The sequence below is a fragment of the Cyprinus carpio genome, chromosome A16, assembly GCF_018340385.1.
Source record: "Cyprinus carpio isolate SPL01 chromosome A16, ASM1834038v1, whole genome shotgun sequence".
In the NCBI taxonomy this organism is placed as follows: Eukaryota; Metazoa; Chordata; class Actinopteri; order Cypriniformes; family Cyprinidae; genus Cyprinus; species Cyprinus carpio.
This window is the reverse complement of record NC_056587.1, coordinates 11,147,887-11,167,064: the sequence shown is the minus strand read 5'-3', so window position 1 is coordinate 11,167,064 and position 19,178 is coordinate 11,147,887. Positions and strand designations below refer to the sequence as shown.

Here is a 19,178-nt window from a genome sequence, read left to right as displayed (position 1 = left end):
TTTTTCAGATTGACATTATAAGTATATATAATATATAATGTTTTACCTGTCTCTTTGCTGTTTAAGTTGTGCAAGCTGGTGCAGTCGTTTCAGAGCTCTTTTCTGCTTTTTCTCATCTTTCCAGGACTTGGAGGAGACATTCCGTGCAAATTCTCTCTGCTTCAACTCTTTCAGCCTCTGTCAGAATAAAAACAGGCGTAACGAGATGAGAAATTCAACATTTGAACAACAGCAACATTTGTTTGGGTTGGATAAAGGCCCTAAAGAAGAAAAGTCAGGAGGAAAAGAAGCATCAACCTAGGTCTAACCTGGGGTTCAACTGAAGCTGAACACTCCAAAATAGCCTTATGACACCTTTGATTTGAAAAAGAAAAAAATAATCATCTCTTTCATCTGTTGATAGAGACTGCACAGTCCATCAATTTCTCACATAAAAGACTCCTTTGAAAAGGCACAGACCACACCGATGGATGCCTGTCTATTTATCACTTCATCCCTTTAGGGCAGAGAAGAAAAAATCGAAACAAAGTAAACAGAAAATCAACAAAGCCAAAATACAATCACAAAACAATAAAAGTGTCAGTGGGGCCTGATTTTGTTCAGCAGACATGAATGGAAAGTCACACTAACAAAGCCAAACACTTTTGACTTCACTCAGTAGGGAAATAAAAGACAAGTCATATTTGTCTTGACTCATAGGGGGCTATGAAAATGTAACAAACTCACTGCACCCCTTCCCTCCTTTCTTCAGGACCACTGTTTTCCCCTCATACTGCCAGAACATAAGTGTTTAATATGATCTGGAAATAAAAACACTTACACATAAAAGTAAGGAAAAAACACTGTTGTTTTTAATTGGTATTATCCAAAATGTGGAATAAGCTGTCACTGGTGTGTGTCACAAACTCAAAGCACCTTATTTCTTCCAAAACTCTTTTATTTTTATGATCACATGCATGCACACACTATACCAAGATTTTGTTGGTGGGTGTGAAGGGAGTGCCAAGAGGAGGACAGTTCCCCTCTGCTGCATGGTGACAAGCACTGACAAGAAAAACACTGTATCTGTGAGAAGTTAGCAAGCTAACTCCCAACAGAGCCCGCTGACTTATGCAGCAAAAGACACTAATGATGCCTGCTTCAAGGGAGCTGCATAGAAGATTTCACAGTATACACACACCAGTGGAACCACAAAAATGTCAGTGTATACTCACATAAAAACCTCCACCTTCCAAAAAACAACAACATTGATATAGATGAGCAAACTCACAATTCAATTAACAAATATTCAAATTTCAGGAAAACAGAAATCTTACAACCTCTTTGTTAATTTAATACACCTTCATTCATAATCAGACTGCTGAATTGATATTCATGTTAAACTATTAGTATAGCCTAGTTTCTAAACAACAGTTTTAGAGTAATTTTGTGGCAGCCTAACAAATTAGCATACATGTGCACATAAAAATACTGTAAATAATAGTATAAAAGGCACGCAGAGAGAATGAGAAAACAATAGAGACAAGATTTTCCTTGTCTTCAGATTTTGACATATTAACTCAAACGCAATGTGAGTGCTTTCATTCTAGAAAACCCCAATAATGCCATAGATAGGTTACAAAACCTAGAGAGTTGCCTCACTGCCTAATTGCCTTCTAAAGTGTGGTGTTGCATTTGGGAATAGGGAAAAAATGCTTAAAAAAATAAAAAAAAACAAAGATGTCCATCTAGCATGTTTACATAAAAAATAATTAATTAATTAATAATTAAAAAAAAACAATGGGAAAGCTGTGTAGTGGAATGCAAAAAGCATTCTGTATGAGCAGCCACTATGTACCACTTCAAGAGTCATAATGCAAATATAGAACATTAATGTGTAAAATAATATTTGAATTATGTGCAGAACCATTTTTTATCTCTACCTTTCAGTACTGAATGAAATATAAGTTTATTTAAAATAAATTATCTTACCCTTGCCATCTTGGATTTTTTTTCCACTAAGCTTATTATCAGAAATGCAATTCTAATAGAAATATGCTTAATTTTAAGGCTTTTTAAAAACACTAGGTCAGCCTCTTCTTCTAATTAAGTGTTACTCCAGAAAGCATTGCTCTCTCCCTCTCTCTATTGATCTTTTTTACAGCCTGGAAACATTATGATGTCTTTGACAGAATGAGATGTTTATGGTATAATTCCATTCCATGACTGATATGATTGATAAGGCACATTAATGTATTTGTCGCTAATGTTCATGAACAAGTCTAAACGCTCTACTCATAATTAGCGTTTGGATATTCTCATATTCATGATGCCTTTGATTTTGTCCTTCAAAAGATAATTTGAAATTTCAATAAAACATCTGCCTCATGAATAATTGACAGATAAGGAAGAATAAAAGAATATTTGAACCATCCAAAGGAAAATATATTTTAGACTGTCAAAAAGAACTCATGTCCTCTGATCATACTGTTTGGGCAAGAATCAAAAATATTTTATTTAAAGATGCAAAAGGATCCTCTGATTTTTAAAACCTAAGTTTTGTAAAGTATTACAGAATAAAGTACTACAGTTGGTCCTGTGGCATGGACAGCAAATCACACACACATACTGTACTTTAATCCTGAGTTGTGTTGGGATTAATGAGAATTGGAGATAATGAGATTCTGTAATTGAACTCTGACCTTCAGTCCATTAAATCAGTTCTATTGTGTGCTAATGATCAAACACCGACGGATAAATCAATGTGGAAGAACAGAGGTTTGTCTGCATGTGATGTGCAAGGATAGATCCTTTAGCATATTATTGACATAAGTGTCTTTTCACCACAGTGTGAGAAAAGCCCATTAGAATACTTCTATAAACCTTTAGCAGGGGTAGCTATTCAGAATCTTGATTCATATGTAATGCAGCATCTTGCTTCTTACATAGTGTGGGGCCTTTTGATATCTGCATCCCAAACACACCCAGTTGAGAAAACAGACCTCAAAGGGTTTTATGTTGCTACTAAAATCCTAATGTTAATAGACCTTAAAGGAATCCCATCAATAGGGTGCAGGGTAAAGAGCCTATATCAGGGATATAAAGGCACTATAGTGTAAACTAAGGCCGATGTGCAAGGCATTTTAAAGACAATAAATGCTATGAACTGCACACAGCATAAGGTTTTCATTAGTTCTCTTTTTCATGGTTAACCCTCTGTAAAAAGCTAAAACTGGACGTGTTTATTGGTGCTGGCCTGGGGGAATCTCACCAAACAAGTGAATGAACAAAAAAATATAGAGGAAAAAAACATGCTCTGTTAACCATGTGTCTCACTACTTTTCTCTGCTTCTCAACAAACTAACTTGCATCACTTTTGGTCCCACAATATTTTAATGGAAAAAACGTCATATTACTCTAACCAAACGTAATCAAGTTGAACTAGACGCCAAATGCACTGAAAAAGTGTTTCAATAAAGAAACTGTCAGCTATGCAAATGTAATGTACATAAAATATTTTTATGTAAATTATGAAATTATATACAGTAAATTAGCATTTTACAAATTACAACTATATTTCTTTGCCACAACTTACAAAGTGCACAGAATGTGGTAAATGGAAGTTCATTTAAAAGAGTTGTTTTCTATTGATTGTGGTAGCAGTAATTTATTAAATGATGATCAAATGAGGGAGAAGAACATTATCTGGATGTGCCATGAAGTCGAGCAGACTTTCAGCTTTTTTAAGAGCAGGTTCAAATATCTAAATCACAGTGGTGAAGGATCCCAGTAAAAAATGACCTGACCAAAATGTGGATTAGTGCATAAAAATGCAGTTTAGCAGAGACTGTGTTGCCATTTTTGGCACAATTTTCATGATTTCTTAAGTGAATCGGCAGCTTAAAAAAAAAATGCCTTTGTCTGTCTATTTGTCAGTCTCTTCTACTCACTCTAATATTAAGGAACAAATCTCCAGGGCAGGTAGACAACGCTTTGATATATTGTCCTGCCTAGAGTTTCTGTCAACTTCAACATTATATCACAACCTTGAGCACACTGTCATGAAAAACAGTTGAGTCATGAACACACTTTTGCGCACCTCACTCTCCCAAAGAAATTAGTAATGCTTTACAAAAACAACATATGACCTGAGTATCGAGCAGCATTTTATCACAAACACATTTAACACACACACATCTCTCATAACACTAACCATTGATTCATACACAAACGCAGGTGCAATGGTAGTGGGAAATCTGGTCTGACAGCTGACACTGACTGTGAACTCAGGCTCACTGTAGACATTAGCAGATTTGCCATTTTAGCACTGGGCCATGAGCAGGCTGTTCCCTAATTGGCTGAAACATCTCTGTCCACCTCACAGAGCCCAGACATGGAGGTGTCACCTTGTAACATTTCACCGGGAACAGGCTTGTAACGAACTAGATTTCTGTCTATTTTTTTTTTCTTCAACAACTTTGAAAAGTCATTGCGGTTCATTTGCTACCTTCAGTATGGGTCATGCAGACAGCTGTCATCTTTACAGGCCTCAGTGTCAATCATGGCTGCCTTGTTCAATCATGTAACTCCAATGCAGATCTTTCTACAAAAGGGATGGTTAAATTCATTGTTTGCATACTTGGGTGGTATGTCAACAGTGTTACATGTCAACAGTGAGAGATTCTGCTATATTATTTATACTGCAGAATATCTGTGTCATGATTTTAATAATCTCCAAGCAGAAAACTACTGTTTACATTTCAATTCATGTGAGGTGGCTTTGTTGATTATAATGATTATTCTGAAACCATGCGGCTCTCGCCTAGTGTTAATACGTTGTAGCTGTTGGTTGTTTATGGTGGCCAAACAACAGTGAAACTTGCCATATTAATTCAGAATTCAGTTGATGTGCGTTTACACTGTCACGGGTATTCATATTTTAGCCATTTTTCAGTGTCTTCAAATGTGGCTCATCTAATTATATTTATAATTTACTACTCTGGTTTAAGTACTGAAACTGTACGTATTCTTTTATTATGAAAAATCTTATATTTTTAGTTTGCATCCATTAAGTTCCAATAAATAAGATAAAATAATCAAATGACATAATTTGTGAAATATTTAATGTACTGGATTGGCGAAAAGTAGACAATTCTAAACATATATGCAATATATAAAACATTTTAGGATGACGATACAGATATATATTTATATATATATATATATATATATATATATATATATATATATATATATATATATATATATATATATATATATATATATGCACATTATATAAAAAACAACATAATTTGAAAACACTAACACATTTCATAACAAGTCTTGATGGATCTGTTACAAACACAAGGTTAAATACCGGTAATTGATGGAAGATTATGAAGTCTTGGATTACTTGGATTGGATTATTGTGATGTTTTTTATCAGCTGTTTGGACTCTCATTCTGACAGCACCCATTCACTGCAGAAGATCCATTGGTGAGCAAGTTATTCAATGCTAAATTACTCCAAATCTGTTCCAAAGAAGAAGTACACTCATGCACATCATGTACAGCCTGAGGGTGAGTCAATTTTCAGCAAATTTGATTTCTTTTCTAAACTATTATTTAACATCAAAATGAGTATCTGAAAAAGTATCAGTATCTGCAAAACTTGAAATATATTAAATACCTGAAAATATTTACGCATATCAATCACCCAAGTACAGATAATGACATTTTTAAAGCGTGAAATTTGTGCTCATTGTGCTAACTTATAAATAGCCTATCTGCTACAACACTCTTTAGTCACCCTGTTCATCGAGTTAACCGAAAAACACCTGCCTATGCATACAAGTATGAGAGTATGTGCGTGAGGTCCTTCTGCATGCTTTAGTTTCTCTGATTTAATCTGCTGTATTGTGACAGGCCTCTCTGGACCTCCTGAGCCACTGAACACAGGAGAGCAACATTAGTCAGCCTGCCTCCCAGTCTAAAGCCTGACACAACAAACAGGTGGGACTGCCTCTCTCTCTTTTACACACAGACGAGGAAAAGCATCAAAGTGAGTTAAGAAACAGAAAGAATATTCTCTGCATAATGAAGCATTGAAATGGAATAGACTGCACACCTGTGCCTGTGTGTGCCTGTGTATATATGTGCAAGTTGTCTAACACCGTTCCATCTGTCTGTTCTTTCCCTCAGTTATAGCTAGTCCTCTGATGCTTTCAAAATGAGTCATATCTCCCTGTTTCCCTTTCTGACTTGGTTTCTTTTTTTAACACTGTGCTCTCTTGTACCTTTATCGGGATGTGGCAGGTGGAGATGAATAGAACCTCAGCTGGGCTGCCGAGACCCTGGAGAGCTCTAGGCGTTTGACAAGGGCAGAAGACAATAAGAGCCTACTCATCCTGGCAGTCTACAGAGAGAGCAGCGCACTGCTTCCTCGTTCTCCCACTCATCCCATATAGTGCACTGCACTGTTGAACAGACTGTCCCCTTCTTTGGATTTTCCTGCAGCCCACGAATCAACTTCTTTACTTTGTCTTTGTCATTCAGCAGGGTCACTTTGCTAACACTATCCTCCTCCTCCTCCTCCTCTTGGGGAAGACGGAGAGACCAAGAGAGACACGGTGTATGGCTTATTCTCCTAGGGCTGTCAACAGGAAACAAAATCATTGATAGAGAGAGAGTGATGAATGAGTTCTTGTGTTTAGAGAATCATTTTGAAAAGTTTAGCAGCTATAGACTTTTACACTGCGTCTTAAAATACTCATGGAAGAAAAAAAAAAGCAGAAAAGATGTCTGTGAATGGACCCTAATTCTATCAAAGACAGACTGACAAACTCAACTGAAAATGGACTGCAAATGTTCAGAGACACTGAAATAAACCTAACAATACATTGACTACTAAAGTCACTTAGAAAAAGGCTATTTAATGCCATGCAACATATTATCTTAATATTCTATTATCCTATTTGATATTTTTTCACCCATAAAAACATAAAATGAGCATATAATGTAATTGATTTTAATCAATAGACAGCTTATAATTACTGCATGATGGTCAGTCACTGTTAATGGAAAAACTTTCCATTATAAAAAAATATTTAATATAAAAATAAAAGTATACATAACATTCGAAAGATTGGGGTCGGTAAGACTTATTAATGTTTTTGAAAAAGTCTCTAATGCTCACCAAGGCTGCATTTGTTTATTTTTTTATGTAATTTATTCTGAATTTTCAGCAACCATTACTAAGTGTCACATGATCATTCAGGAATCATTGTAATGTGCTGATGTCGTACTCCAAAAACATTTCTTATTATTATCAGTGTAAAAACAGAAAAGGTTGTGCTGCTTAGTATTTTTGTGGAAACTGTTAAGAACAGCATTTATTATAAATATAATTTCTGTAACAATGCTAATGTCTTTACTTGTCCTGCTTGTGTAAATCACATTGAGCATAAAGAAAAGATTGTCAAAGACCCTTCTCTCAAGTACCTGCACTAGTAGTGCTGCTTCTGCTAAAGAAAAGTTTTACTCAGCATTCAGTGTGTGTTAGTAAAGGGTGCTTTCTACCTAACCATGTAAAAAAGACAGATAACATGCCACTTTGCCCATTAAAGATTACTAATGGTTGTGCATTACCTCTGCTCTTCTGTGTGGCATCAATTCAGCACATTCCCACATCTCTAAATCCAAGTCTGCCAGATGAAAAACCTGCTACCTATTATGCCACCTTCAGTGCAAACACACTCTGCTGGGAGTCTGCGCAAGCCACACTCAGCGTAATCTCATCAACGCTGATTCTGTGGCCAACTGCAGTTGGTACAGAGAGGCAGCGATAAGCCTCAGGCATTTACTTGAAAAGAAAATGAAAAACTCCATCTCTTTCTTCTTTTTCTACCCACAAACCATCGCTATGGACAGTTTCATGCCGAGCTAGAGCATTTTGCTTAGGAGGACATTTAATAAAATTCCTGGAAAACCCCACACATAAGAAGCACCTATCTAGCAATTAGGAATTCAAACTAAAGATTACCGGTTGAAACAATGTATCTTCTGCAAACCTCTTCCTGACAGCTGTGAGCGAAAAAACTTTGTAATCCATGGCCGAGATTTGGAGGCTGGTGTTTTACTTAACATTGATTATAAACTGTCACTCTCATTCACCCCAGCAGGAAAGCATCAACCTGTGGATTATCCTCATCCCAATCTGCACATTCACAGGCAGATAATCCACTAAAGACACTTCCAATATCCTCCGCCAACTGATGCACACCGAGCACGGGGCTCATGTGTTTTGCCGAAGGCAAAAAGCTGTCTGCTAAAACTCCTTCAGGCCCTCTTCAGCAGCTCCTAAGATCACAGGCTGTCAGGTTACGTGATCTGTAACATTTGTGTGTTCTGTATATGTTTGAATGCTGTAATGAGTCTGTGCGTCAGGTGCCTGAGAGGATCAGGAAAGGAGACCCTTTGAAGCAGAGATTTGGAACCGGATATTGCAGGAAGATGCGGTAAGGAGCTTTCAGGGAAGCTTTCATCCATACAGAAGCTGTTTCTCCTGCTGTACACACATGCACACAGGCTGAAAGATGCTGGTGAGGTTTTTTGAGTGGGGAGACTGGGGAGTTTTGTAACACATCTGTTATTTAGTGTTTTTTGTGTTATGCATTTCAAGTCAGATCATTATAATATTATGATTCTGCTCGAAATATTTCTTATTATCTATGTTGAAATCAGTTATGTTGCTTAATATTTTTGACGAAACTGTGTTTCACTACTATTTAAAGTTTGGGTTCGATTCAAAGTACTATTTAATAATAATTAAAATACTTTTGTCAGCAAGGTACATTCAGTTAATCAATAGTGACAGTAAATAATGTTATTATTTTAAATAATTGCTGTTTATTGAACAGAATTAAAGAGTTGTGAAAAAAAAAAAAAAGTTTCCACAAAAATATTAAGCAGCAAAAATGGGTTTGAACATTGATAATAACAAGAACCATTATTAGTAATTGAGCACAAATAATAATTAATAATAACTGAGCAAATCAGCATGTTAAAATGATTTCTGAAGGATCATGTGACACTGGAATAATGGTTGCTGAAAATTCAGCTTTGCCATTATAGGAATAAATAAAATTTTAAAATATATTCAAATACAGTTATTTTGAATTGTAGTATTACACAATATTATGGTTCCAGTGTATTTTTCATCAAATGAATGCAGCCTTGGTAAACTTAACTTCTTTCAAATATATATATATATATATATATATATATATATATATATATATATATATATATATATATATATATATATATATTTGAAAGAAGTTAAGTATATATAAGTTAAGTATATATATATATATATATATATATATATATATATATATATATATATATATATATACATATATATATATAATACATATATATAATAACTGAATATATATAAAATATATATATAGATTTAATATATATATATATTTATATATATATATATATATATATATATATATATATTTAAAAATCTTATTATTCTTTTTATTGATTTGTAAAATAACATACATATTTTTATGTCTGTAAATTTTCTAGTGATTTGCAGCTCACTTCTAACTGGTTAAAGTTATTGTGTCACCATACTAGTTACCCCGGTGTGTGAATATGTTAAAGAAGAGATATTGTGATGTCAATATACCTAGTGCAAACAAGTAACATAACACATTGGTTATATAAGTCCTGTACATTTCTATTCAGTTTTCTAGCAAAAGTGGATATTGACTTGCTGGTAGATGCAGAGAGCCCCTAGCAAAGATTCTATTATCGTCTTATCAGATACTCGCAATGCGGTTTCAAGTAATGACTGGAACATCTCAAGTGGCTGTTTACATAATAGAGCAGCTCTCAATACCCTCAGGCTTTTAAAAGTTCATGAGGAATCATACAAATTCCTCCATCTACAGCAAATGAAGTTTCGTGCAATTATTTGTCTGAGTTTATCCTCTCGTCCTTTTATAACTGTTATCCTTTCATTGATTTCAGGCTGCTAACTCACCACTTTCAGCCGAGAAAGCAGCCACTGCTTTTTACTTTTCTTTTTTTTTTTCTTAAAACACTTACTGAGTGCGAAGCCACACAGAAATCATTCATAGAAGGACAAATGAACTATTTGTGCAGCGTTAAAAATACATTCTCCCACCCTCACACCGCTAAATGCCCCGAGGACGTTACACTCTCACATGTCCCTCAGCTATTTTTTAAACATTAAACATCTTGCTGGGATTTTTATAGAAACACAGACATGACTAGGCTTGGACTCCTTCAGATCAGATTGAAGCCCCCCTTCCCCCATTCCCCCACCCCCAGTGACTGTAGGCTATGAAATATGGATTATCTCCAAGCTCATATCTGTAGGTCTCTATTGCTTGAAATCCACCTCAGTCATGGGAGTCTAGCAGGGGATTCCCTTCAGATTCTGCACTTCTGTCTCTAGTGGAACTGTTCAAAAAAGGGCCTCTTGACACTTAATATTTGCCTCTTTTTTTTCTTCATCTTCTTTCCTCTCACATATTATAACCCTCACATTAGGTTGAAATCGTCTTGTTTTTTAAGCTTGGGATCACGTTTTGCATCATTCAAAAAAACAGTTGAGAATGTCTTTTAAATTCCAATTCACATCTTGAATTTGAGATTCAATGTAAAGAAGTATAACAGTCATTTGTCAATACAAACTGTTAGCTTGACAAACCCCTTTTAGTTTGAAAAACTTTTAGTTTGAAAAAGAAATTTGAAGCTTCATATGCCAGAATGATAGAACGACAAACAGGTGGACTGATTGACTGACAGAAAGACAGATTTTCTTGGAGTTACAATAGTAAATTCCTTTTATTTTCTTAAATGTGACTGGTATCCTTTCCAGTAATGTTGTTTTTGTAGGCCTCAATAAAACCTCCCACAAAAACATAAAATAAAATGAAATAAACAAAACTGAATATTGAATATGAAGTTGAGAGTGTATCAAAGAGTCTTAGCATTTACAATTCGTTGCATTTATTCATGGTTTAAATCTGGGCTCTCACCCTAGACACCCTAAACATAAGTTAAGGTAACATTTTACAACATTTTTCAAGCTATTATATTGCCTTAGGCTTTTTAGACCCCTCAACATGAGGGTTAACTCCAGTCTTTGCTTCTTTCGTTCTCTGTGTGTCTCATGGCTCACCTCTTCCTTTCCCTCCTCTTTTTATTGAAGTGAGGGCAGCTGGTTGATTTGCATAGCTCTCTAGGAAAGTTTTGTGGCACTTTAGGATGAATTAAATCAAACCTCTCAAATATGTTTGGCGCACGCTAATGCGTACAGTACACACACACACGCACGCACATATAAATGCTAAATGACTGGGGATTCTGTGAGTTGTGAAATATACAGTATTGCTTCTCAGGACCAGGGAGCACAGCCAGGCTGCATGTTTATAGAGAGATATGTGAAGCGGCTGGGTTGGGGTCACACCAAACTGCCTCAACTGCCTACCTCACAAGATTCATATTTTCACAGTCGACTATACATAACTCTTGTCTAATGAAACACTCTAGATGCCTGCAGAATTAGTTTAACAACACCTTTCAATGCTTTTGCAGGGGCCTCAATTAATTAACATCTCTTGTGGAAGGTACCTGACATGTTAGAGGAGTCAGCTCACAGACTAACAACATTATTTTGCTGCTCACTACAGAGTTGGTCAGTATAAAATGTACAAAAAAAAACATTAAATGGTACAATTTAAATATTCAGCTATTTTTGGTACCTGAACAATGTGCATTGGTAACAATGTAAAAGTTCACTGATTTATGAGTTGAAAATGAAAATCAAATGCTTATAATTATGAAATTATCAGTAATAATTTCCATAATAATACCCAGTGTGTTACAGATACCATCTTAGATTAGCATGTGAGCATATAAAACTGAGGGGGATAATGCACTTTAAAATTAGCAAAAATTAAATAAAATCTACAGAGTTCAGCTTTTTATTGTCATTATTCATATTTATGTTCAACCATTTAAGCAAATTTGGTTAATTATGAAGTTAATTATTATATTATCTTTTAAGATAATATTTAATGATATATTATAACATAACATATAACATACAGTATATTAAACAAATATGTACACAGTGATGTGATAAATTATGATACAAGTGAGTTTATACTGACATATTGAGCTTTGTTGCTCATGCAGGAGAAACATATATAAGGATACAGTATATTGTGATGTATTATGATATCATATATCATATCTTATATCATGGTATAGTACATCAAAATATATTCACATATTTGTCTCCTGCATGAGCATCAAAGCTCAATTATTACCTATTAGGGCACAGCTCATATTTTCAAATGAATCTATTTTAAATATTTTGTCATATGGATGACATATTGAGGTATTACTACTGTATCTGCCATAAAATAGCATTATTTATTACATTTTACACAAAGATGAGAAATCTCAACCTATTACACTAAGGGAAAAAAAACGTTTGGTCACAAGTAATTAAACAGAAACAAAAATGACATGCTAATTTCTCCGTGACAAAGAACTGATGTGAAACACTCGACTGAAAATCTCATGATTGATTATGGAATATTACGGATGTTCGAGCTGAGCTGGCATCATTCATCTTTGACTCATTGACTTTGACTAACAGGAACAGACACATCTGCATGGCGGACAAGTGTGCAGTCATCTGTGGTTTGATCAGAGCCATGTTTGCACGGAGATGAAATCCATCGCAACAGCATGTGTAATTACTTTCCTCCCTCTCTCTGTCTTTGGTGTAACTGTCACTGAGCAGTCCCTTAGAATGAGTTACATAACTCTCGTTCTGTATCTCTGGCCCTCTGCTTCACACTTGGCTTTCATGCAACTGTACATATGAAATGTTTCATTAGTGTATAGTTTTATATGTTTCATTTTTAGACTTTGCTCTAATGACGCAGGAGCGGACTTATGATGATTAAGACATGCAAAGTTGAAGGATGAAGAGAGTTTAATGGCTCTGTGTTCTGTTCGTTGTTAGAAGCCCAGTTTGTCTGACAGCACCCAGGATAATAGTACTGCACATACAGTGTTATCTGCTGCTTGAAATGCTAAGGAACATGTTTAATCTTAGATGCCACACAGATGGGCACCAGACTCCAGTTTGAGATCCTGGCACCAGTGAGTAAATCCTCAGCTCTCTCCTCCTCCTTACTTTTAATATCTACTCCTACTATCAATCTCCCCATCATTTTCCTTAGCAGAATATTTGGCTTATCTCTTCTCATCTGTTTTTGCTTTTCTTTTATCCTGATTTTTTTAAATAAAAGTGATGACTGAATATTTCTCAATCAGAATTAGAATCAGAATCAGAAAGAGTATGCTTGCGCATACAAGGAATTTGTTTTAGTGACATAAGCTTCCAGTACACAGAGACAACAACAAGCAGATAAAAAAATAAATAAATATATATACACATATGTAAATATAAATAGACAAATATTGAAAAATAAATCGAAAAATAAATACATTGTATGAACAGTTATGCTATAGATGATATAATGGAATAGAATAGAGTGAGATGCAGGGATGTACTAGGATGAAGGTGGTAAAAAATAAATATAAGGTTATTGCATATTTTTATTGCTTAAAGTGGGGAACGTTTAACTGTTCATGAGTTAATCATCTGTACAAGTATCAAGATGTCAAGACGTAAGATCTGCCACCATTAATTACTTATTCCTATGAAAAGGGGTAAAACGAAATAAAAGGTGTCTATGGAAATTGTTATTTTTAATAGCAATCAAACTTCTATATTGTTAAATTGTTCCACGTTATGTGATTCATTCTGTTCTCTCTATAAAACATAAATAATACATAAATAAATAATTTATTCCTGTGATGGTGTGATCAGTCTTCACTGTCACATGCTTCTCAAAAATCTGTGTATTTGGTGCTCCAAAAACATTAATTATTATTATAAATAATGAAAAAAAAATTTTTATACTTTTTTTTTCAAGAAGTTCAAAAGAACAGCATTTATTTGAAATAGAAATCTTTGTAACAATTTACACGTCCTTACAGTAACTTACTGTAAAAAAAAATATAAAAAACTTTTAACAGGTAGTGTTAAAGAGTTTTAAAGTGATTGCTGTTTATGCACATGACATGAATGCTCAATAGACAATAGAACTCATAAAGCACCATTAAAAAGCAAATAGCATATAGCAAATGGGTGTGACCCGTAAAACCATACCAGCAGGTCTATTTGAACTTGTTTTGCTTGTTAGATTGAATCAGAATGCTTATTATAATAAAAAATGTGCAGCACTTGTGTCTATGGAAATTGTTACTTTAATGAAATAATCAAATATAATTAAAGGTGCAGAAATGTTTTGTTACTTTTTGTTAACGCAACAATCAAATTTGACCCCTCTTTGTGGGTGGAACACCTCCCGCACAGCACAGCACCTGCCCCAGTATGATATCAGTTACCAGTTACACACAGTTACACACACAGATACAGGAATTAAACTATTTTAACTAAAGCAAACTGTGGTCGAGTAGTGTATCTGACTAAGCACACCATCATTTCTATGCATATCATTATGTACAGATATACTTCACTGAAAGTGGTAATGGTTTTATAGACTGAAGGGGAAGTTGATTCACAGTTCCAAACATGCTTTCATTTCTGCATTCTTTCCTGCTTCTCCATCTAATGAGCTATATCACCTGCTGTTGGAGTTTACCTGTTTATGTGCGTGGTCATATGAGTTGATGTGGTTGTCAAACTCCTGATGTTTATGGTACTGCTTATCGCATAGTTCACAATAGAAGTTAGCCTTCAAATCCCCAAGGGCTTTTGCAATGGCTTTCTCTTTTTTAGGGTAGTCCTAAAAAAAGAGATAGAGAGAGAGATAATGAGCGAGTGAGAGAGTTGGTTATGCATGTAGATGCTATAATTTAATTAGTCAACTACACTTGACAATAAATGATTGAACTGATTGTTTAAAACCACAAAAGGAAGTAACTGTACATGATGGCACATAAAATCAATTAAGCATTTTTATTTTTAGACTGTCTTATCCTTGCTGAATTTGATCATCAAGACTGAAATCAGACAACCTAGCCATCATAGAATGTTTTTACATTTTGTTTTAATTACTAGTTTTGCACCAACAACACTTTTAAGAAGATACTTAAATGTGAGCATAGCTGGGTTACTATAACAACACGGTCATGAGTTCATATTAGTTGCAGGATGAATTAACAAGCTGAACTGCTCGTTGTGATAATAAAACTAGAGCTAACTGTTCTTAACCACTTAAAAGTCATTTTAACACATAACATCGCTGACCTTGCCTTGTTTGTATACATAATTTTTTGAGCAATATTTAACAATTACCTGTAATTTTCTGTGAATCTTACTCTATAATCTTTTTATATATGAATATGTTCAGACAGATTTATGAAGTATTTAAAAAATTAAAACGATAGCTCAACCAAAAATTAACATTCTGGCATCATTTATTCACCTTCATGTCGTTTCAAACCGATAAGACTTATTATACTTATATTAATCTTTAAAACACAAATGAAGATATTTTTAATGAAATCAGAGATGTTTCTGTTTCTCCATTGAAAGTTGTTGTAAATGAATCCATATGAACTGAGTGGTTTAATCCAAGTCTTGTGAAGACATATGATCACTTTATATGATTAGCAGATTTTATTGAAATCACCATATAAAGTGATTGTATCACTCCACAAGTTTTGAATTAAACTGCTTAATTATAAATTTACGGTGCCTTTTAAACTTTTTCAATCTTGTAAGTTTGGGTTCACTAGATTTCTAATGGAGGGACAGAAACTTCTCAATCTTCACTTGTGTTTCAACGATTAACAAAAAAGTCTCGTGGGTTTGGAACGACAAGAGGGCAAGTAAATCATGACAGAATTTTCATTTTTGGGTGAACAATCTCTTTAAGAATTAAGATTAAAAAAGTGCACACATACACACATTCACCTTTAATTATTTAAGCTGTTCAGATTTGAGACAGGTGGATCACCATGTAACATTCACTAATAACATGTTCAGGAGTGGATGCACACACACTCACACACCCAAACACACACACACACACATGTTTGTTTTTGTGAATTGTGGGGACATTCAATAGGCATGATGGTTTTTATACTGTACTTACTGTATATTCTATCGCCCTACACCAACCCTACACCTAACCCTACCCTTTACAGGAAACTTTGTGCATTTTTACTTTCTCAGAAAAACTCATTCTGTATGGTTTATAAGCATTTTGAAAAATGGGGACATGGGTTATGTCCTCATAAGTCACCCTCTCCTTGTAATACCTGTGTCATACCCATGTCATTATACAAAGTTGTGTCCTGATATGTTACAAAAACACGTGCACACACACACACACACACACACACACACACACACACACACACACACACACACACACACACACACACAGTATAGGCCCAGTTCCTCTAGGGATGTCATCTCTTTTTTTGTTGCAAACTTCACATGAGATTCAGCTAGCCGGTAACTTCAAAAGCTCCTGCGATTCATTCAGTTTCAAAAGTGTGCTTATACAGACCTCAGGGTGCGACATCAACCATACAAACACATTGTGCAGACTGATCCGGTACATACAGACACATGTAAGCAAAGAGTACATCTCTCTGGAGCATCATTACCAGAGCTTTCCCATTCTGACACAGACACCACAGTTCAACATTTACTACAGGAAAACAAGGTGGAAAAGGTCACAGTGTAGCAGCTATTTAACACTCTACTCTTTACACTCTACTTTTGAGATGGTGTGGGTTTAAAGGAGAGAGTTTGTATACAGCATAGCACTGGAATAGTTTAATAGAGCTCATTAACAAGTTTCTACATACTGCAGAGAAAGTTGAAGTAATTGTGAGAATAATACTGATCACGTGCCTCATAATTGGCCAGAGGTCCTCTGCATCACACAGCCCGGCAGTGCATGGGAGCAAATCATGAATGAGGTGGATGTGATGCAGTTAATGGGCCATCAGGGATTATGAGGCACGCTTTTCCTACAGAATCCATCTGTGAGCAGAGACAGTGTGAGATTAATTAAAAGAACACCATGATTGACTGCTGACACTCTGGTAGCCACACTTGGTATCTAAAATAAGCACAGACACAAAGACGCGCACACACACACACACACACACACACACACACACACACACACACACACACACATATATATATAAAATAACATAAAATGTCTTTACTGACACTTTTGATAAATTTACACACACACACACACACACATATATATGTGTGTGTGTGTGTGTGTGTGTGTGTGTGTGTGTGTGTGTGTGTGTGTGAAATTTATCAAAAGTGTCAGTAAAGACATTTTTGTTAAAAAGATTTCTATTTCAAATAATTGCTGGTGTTTTAAACTTTCCGTTCACTTTCTATTCAAAACAATGTTAAAAAAACAAATAAATAAAAAAAATAAAAAAAACGTTTTCAAAAAATATTAAGCAACATTGCTATTAATAAGAAATGTTTATTCACCTCCAAATCAGCATATTAGAATGATTTCTGAAGGATAACGTGACAACGTGACACTGATATATATATGCGTGTGTGTGTGTGTTTGTGTGTGTATGTATGTGTGTGTGTGACCCCAAACATTTGATCATTTTTCAACATAACATGACATGACATAAACATTAATATACAAAATCATTGTACCATATCTTAACATTGTTTTTCTAGTCTTCTTGCCATGGAAATCTAAATTTAAAAGTCCAAGTTGAGAAAATGGATCCTGCATTCTGTTGTGTTCCATGTAGCTGTTTTTAAACAAATGTGTCTTATGTAAATCCTCCATAAAATTGCACCTAGTCATGATTCGATGAACCTGAAACCAGTCTTGTAACACAAGGCTTAAAGTTGACTAGTCATTCAGGCAACCTAGTAAGTCGATTTTTTAAATATTTTGTTTTGTTTTACATCCCTACAAATGATACCCCCCCCAACCCCCACCCCCAGGACTTTACAACTCATTCCCAAAATTCATCACCCCCATAGGCCCCCTGTAAAATGTAACCCTAAATTTAGTCTCACAGATGTGTGGCGGAGTGAAACGAGAGAGCGAGAGAGCTGAGAAGAGCCACTCTGTACATCTGTCATTTTAACACACGCCTCGTCCCTGAGACTCAAAACAACAGATGTTAACTCTTAATTGCTTTTGGATGCATTTTGCATCAGAATTAGTTACACGTGTCCTGCACTTACTCACAGACAGTTTGAAGGACAGGCCCAGTCGTGGGGTTGCAAAAGGCAGATCATTGGCTGAGTGATCTGGCAACCACCTGCCCTCTGCCACAAACACAGCATCATGTTCCCAGGATGCATCAGGACCGCAAATTTCCTTTATCTCCAATTAGTATCTCCATTAGCTTAAATTCAGCAGAAAGGATGAATCTTATAAAAAATTAAAGTGAAAAGCGACCTCAAGTTAAATTTTGAAGTCACTTCCTTAATTATAATCCATGCACTTGTCTTCAAAAAGTCCTTCTGGTTTTCACAAAATGTCAGACAGTAGCACCCAATATGCATCAGCAGTATCATCTGTGTTGAAAGTTTCCTTGTATACATGCCATACCACTACTGTGTCTGCTTTACTACTGAATCTACTTTTGCAAATGTAAGTGTTTTGTAACAGCACATGCAAATAAATTGGAGCATTTGTAGGTCATCTTCTTAATGCTGCTGTCTGGGGAGCTACAAAACACTCTCCCTTACAAATCTTAGCAATTTAAATGTGCACTTTCAGTCATTTAGTTTCTCATTCTTTCTCATACTCTCGGTTTCGCTCTTATTTCATTTATACCACAGGTTGAAAAATAAATATATGTGTTATGTTATTTGTTTGAAAGCTAATCATGTCATTTTTCAATTGACAAGCAACTGATTTTGTTTTTTAAAAAAATTAAGCATACAGCTGGAGACACAAATAAGCAATGTCTGTAGATCTGTGAAGACACACACAAGCATGTTTACTTAGCTATATACAGTAAATGAGGACATTCCATAGACTTTTGCTGCTTTGATATACAGCTTGTTATAAA

The 19,178-nt window shown here is 35.1% G+C and overlaps 1 protein-coding gene across 1 annotated transcript in view; it reads right to left on the bottom strand.

Annotated features, from left to right (window-relative positions):
• Positions 1 to 19,178, bottom strand: part of LOC109106543 (G patch domain-containing protein 8-like) — a 78,727-nt gene that overhangs the window by 4,534 nt on the left and 55,015 nt on the right. Inside the window, exons 2-3 of the mRNA XM_042772615.1 lie at positions 14,777 to 14,920; positions 47 to 177 (exon numbers count right to left, since the gene is read on the bottom strand). Of these exons, the coding sequence (XP_042628549.1) occupies positions 47 to 177; positions 14,777 to 14,920 (275 nt within the window). The remainder of the gene's footprint in view (positions 1 to 46; positions 178 to 14,776; positions 14,921 to 19,178) is intronic.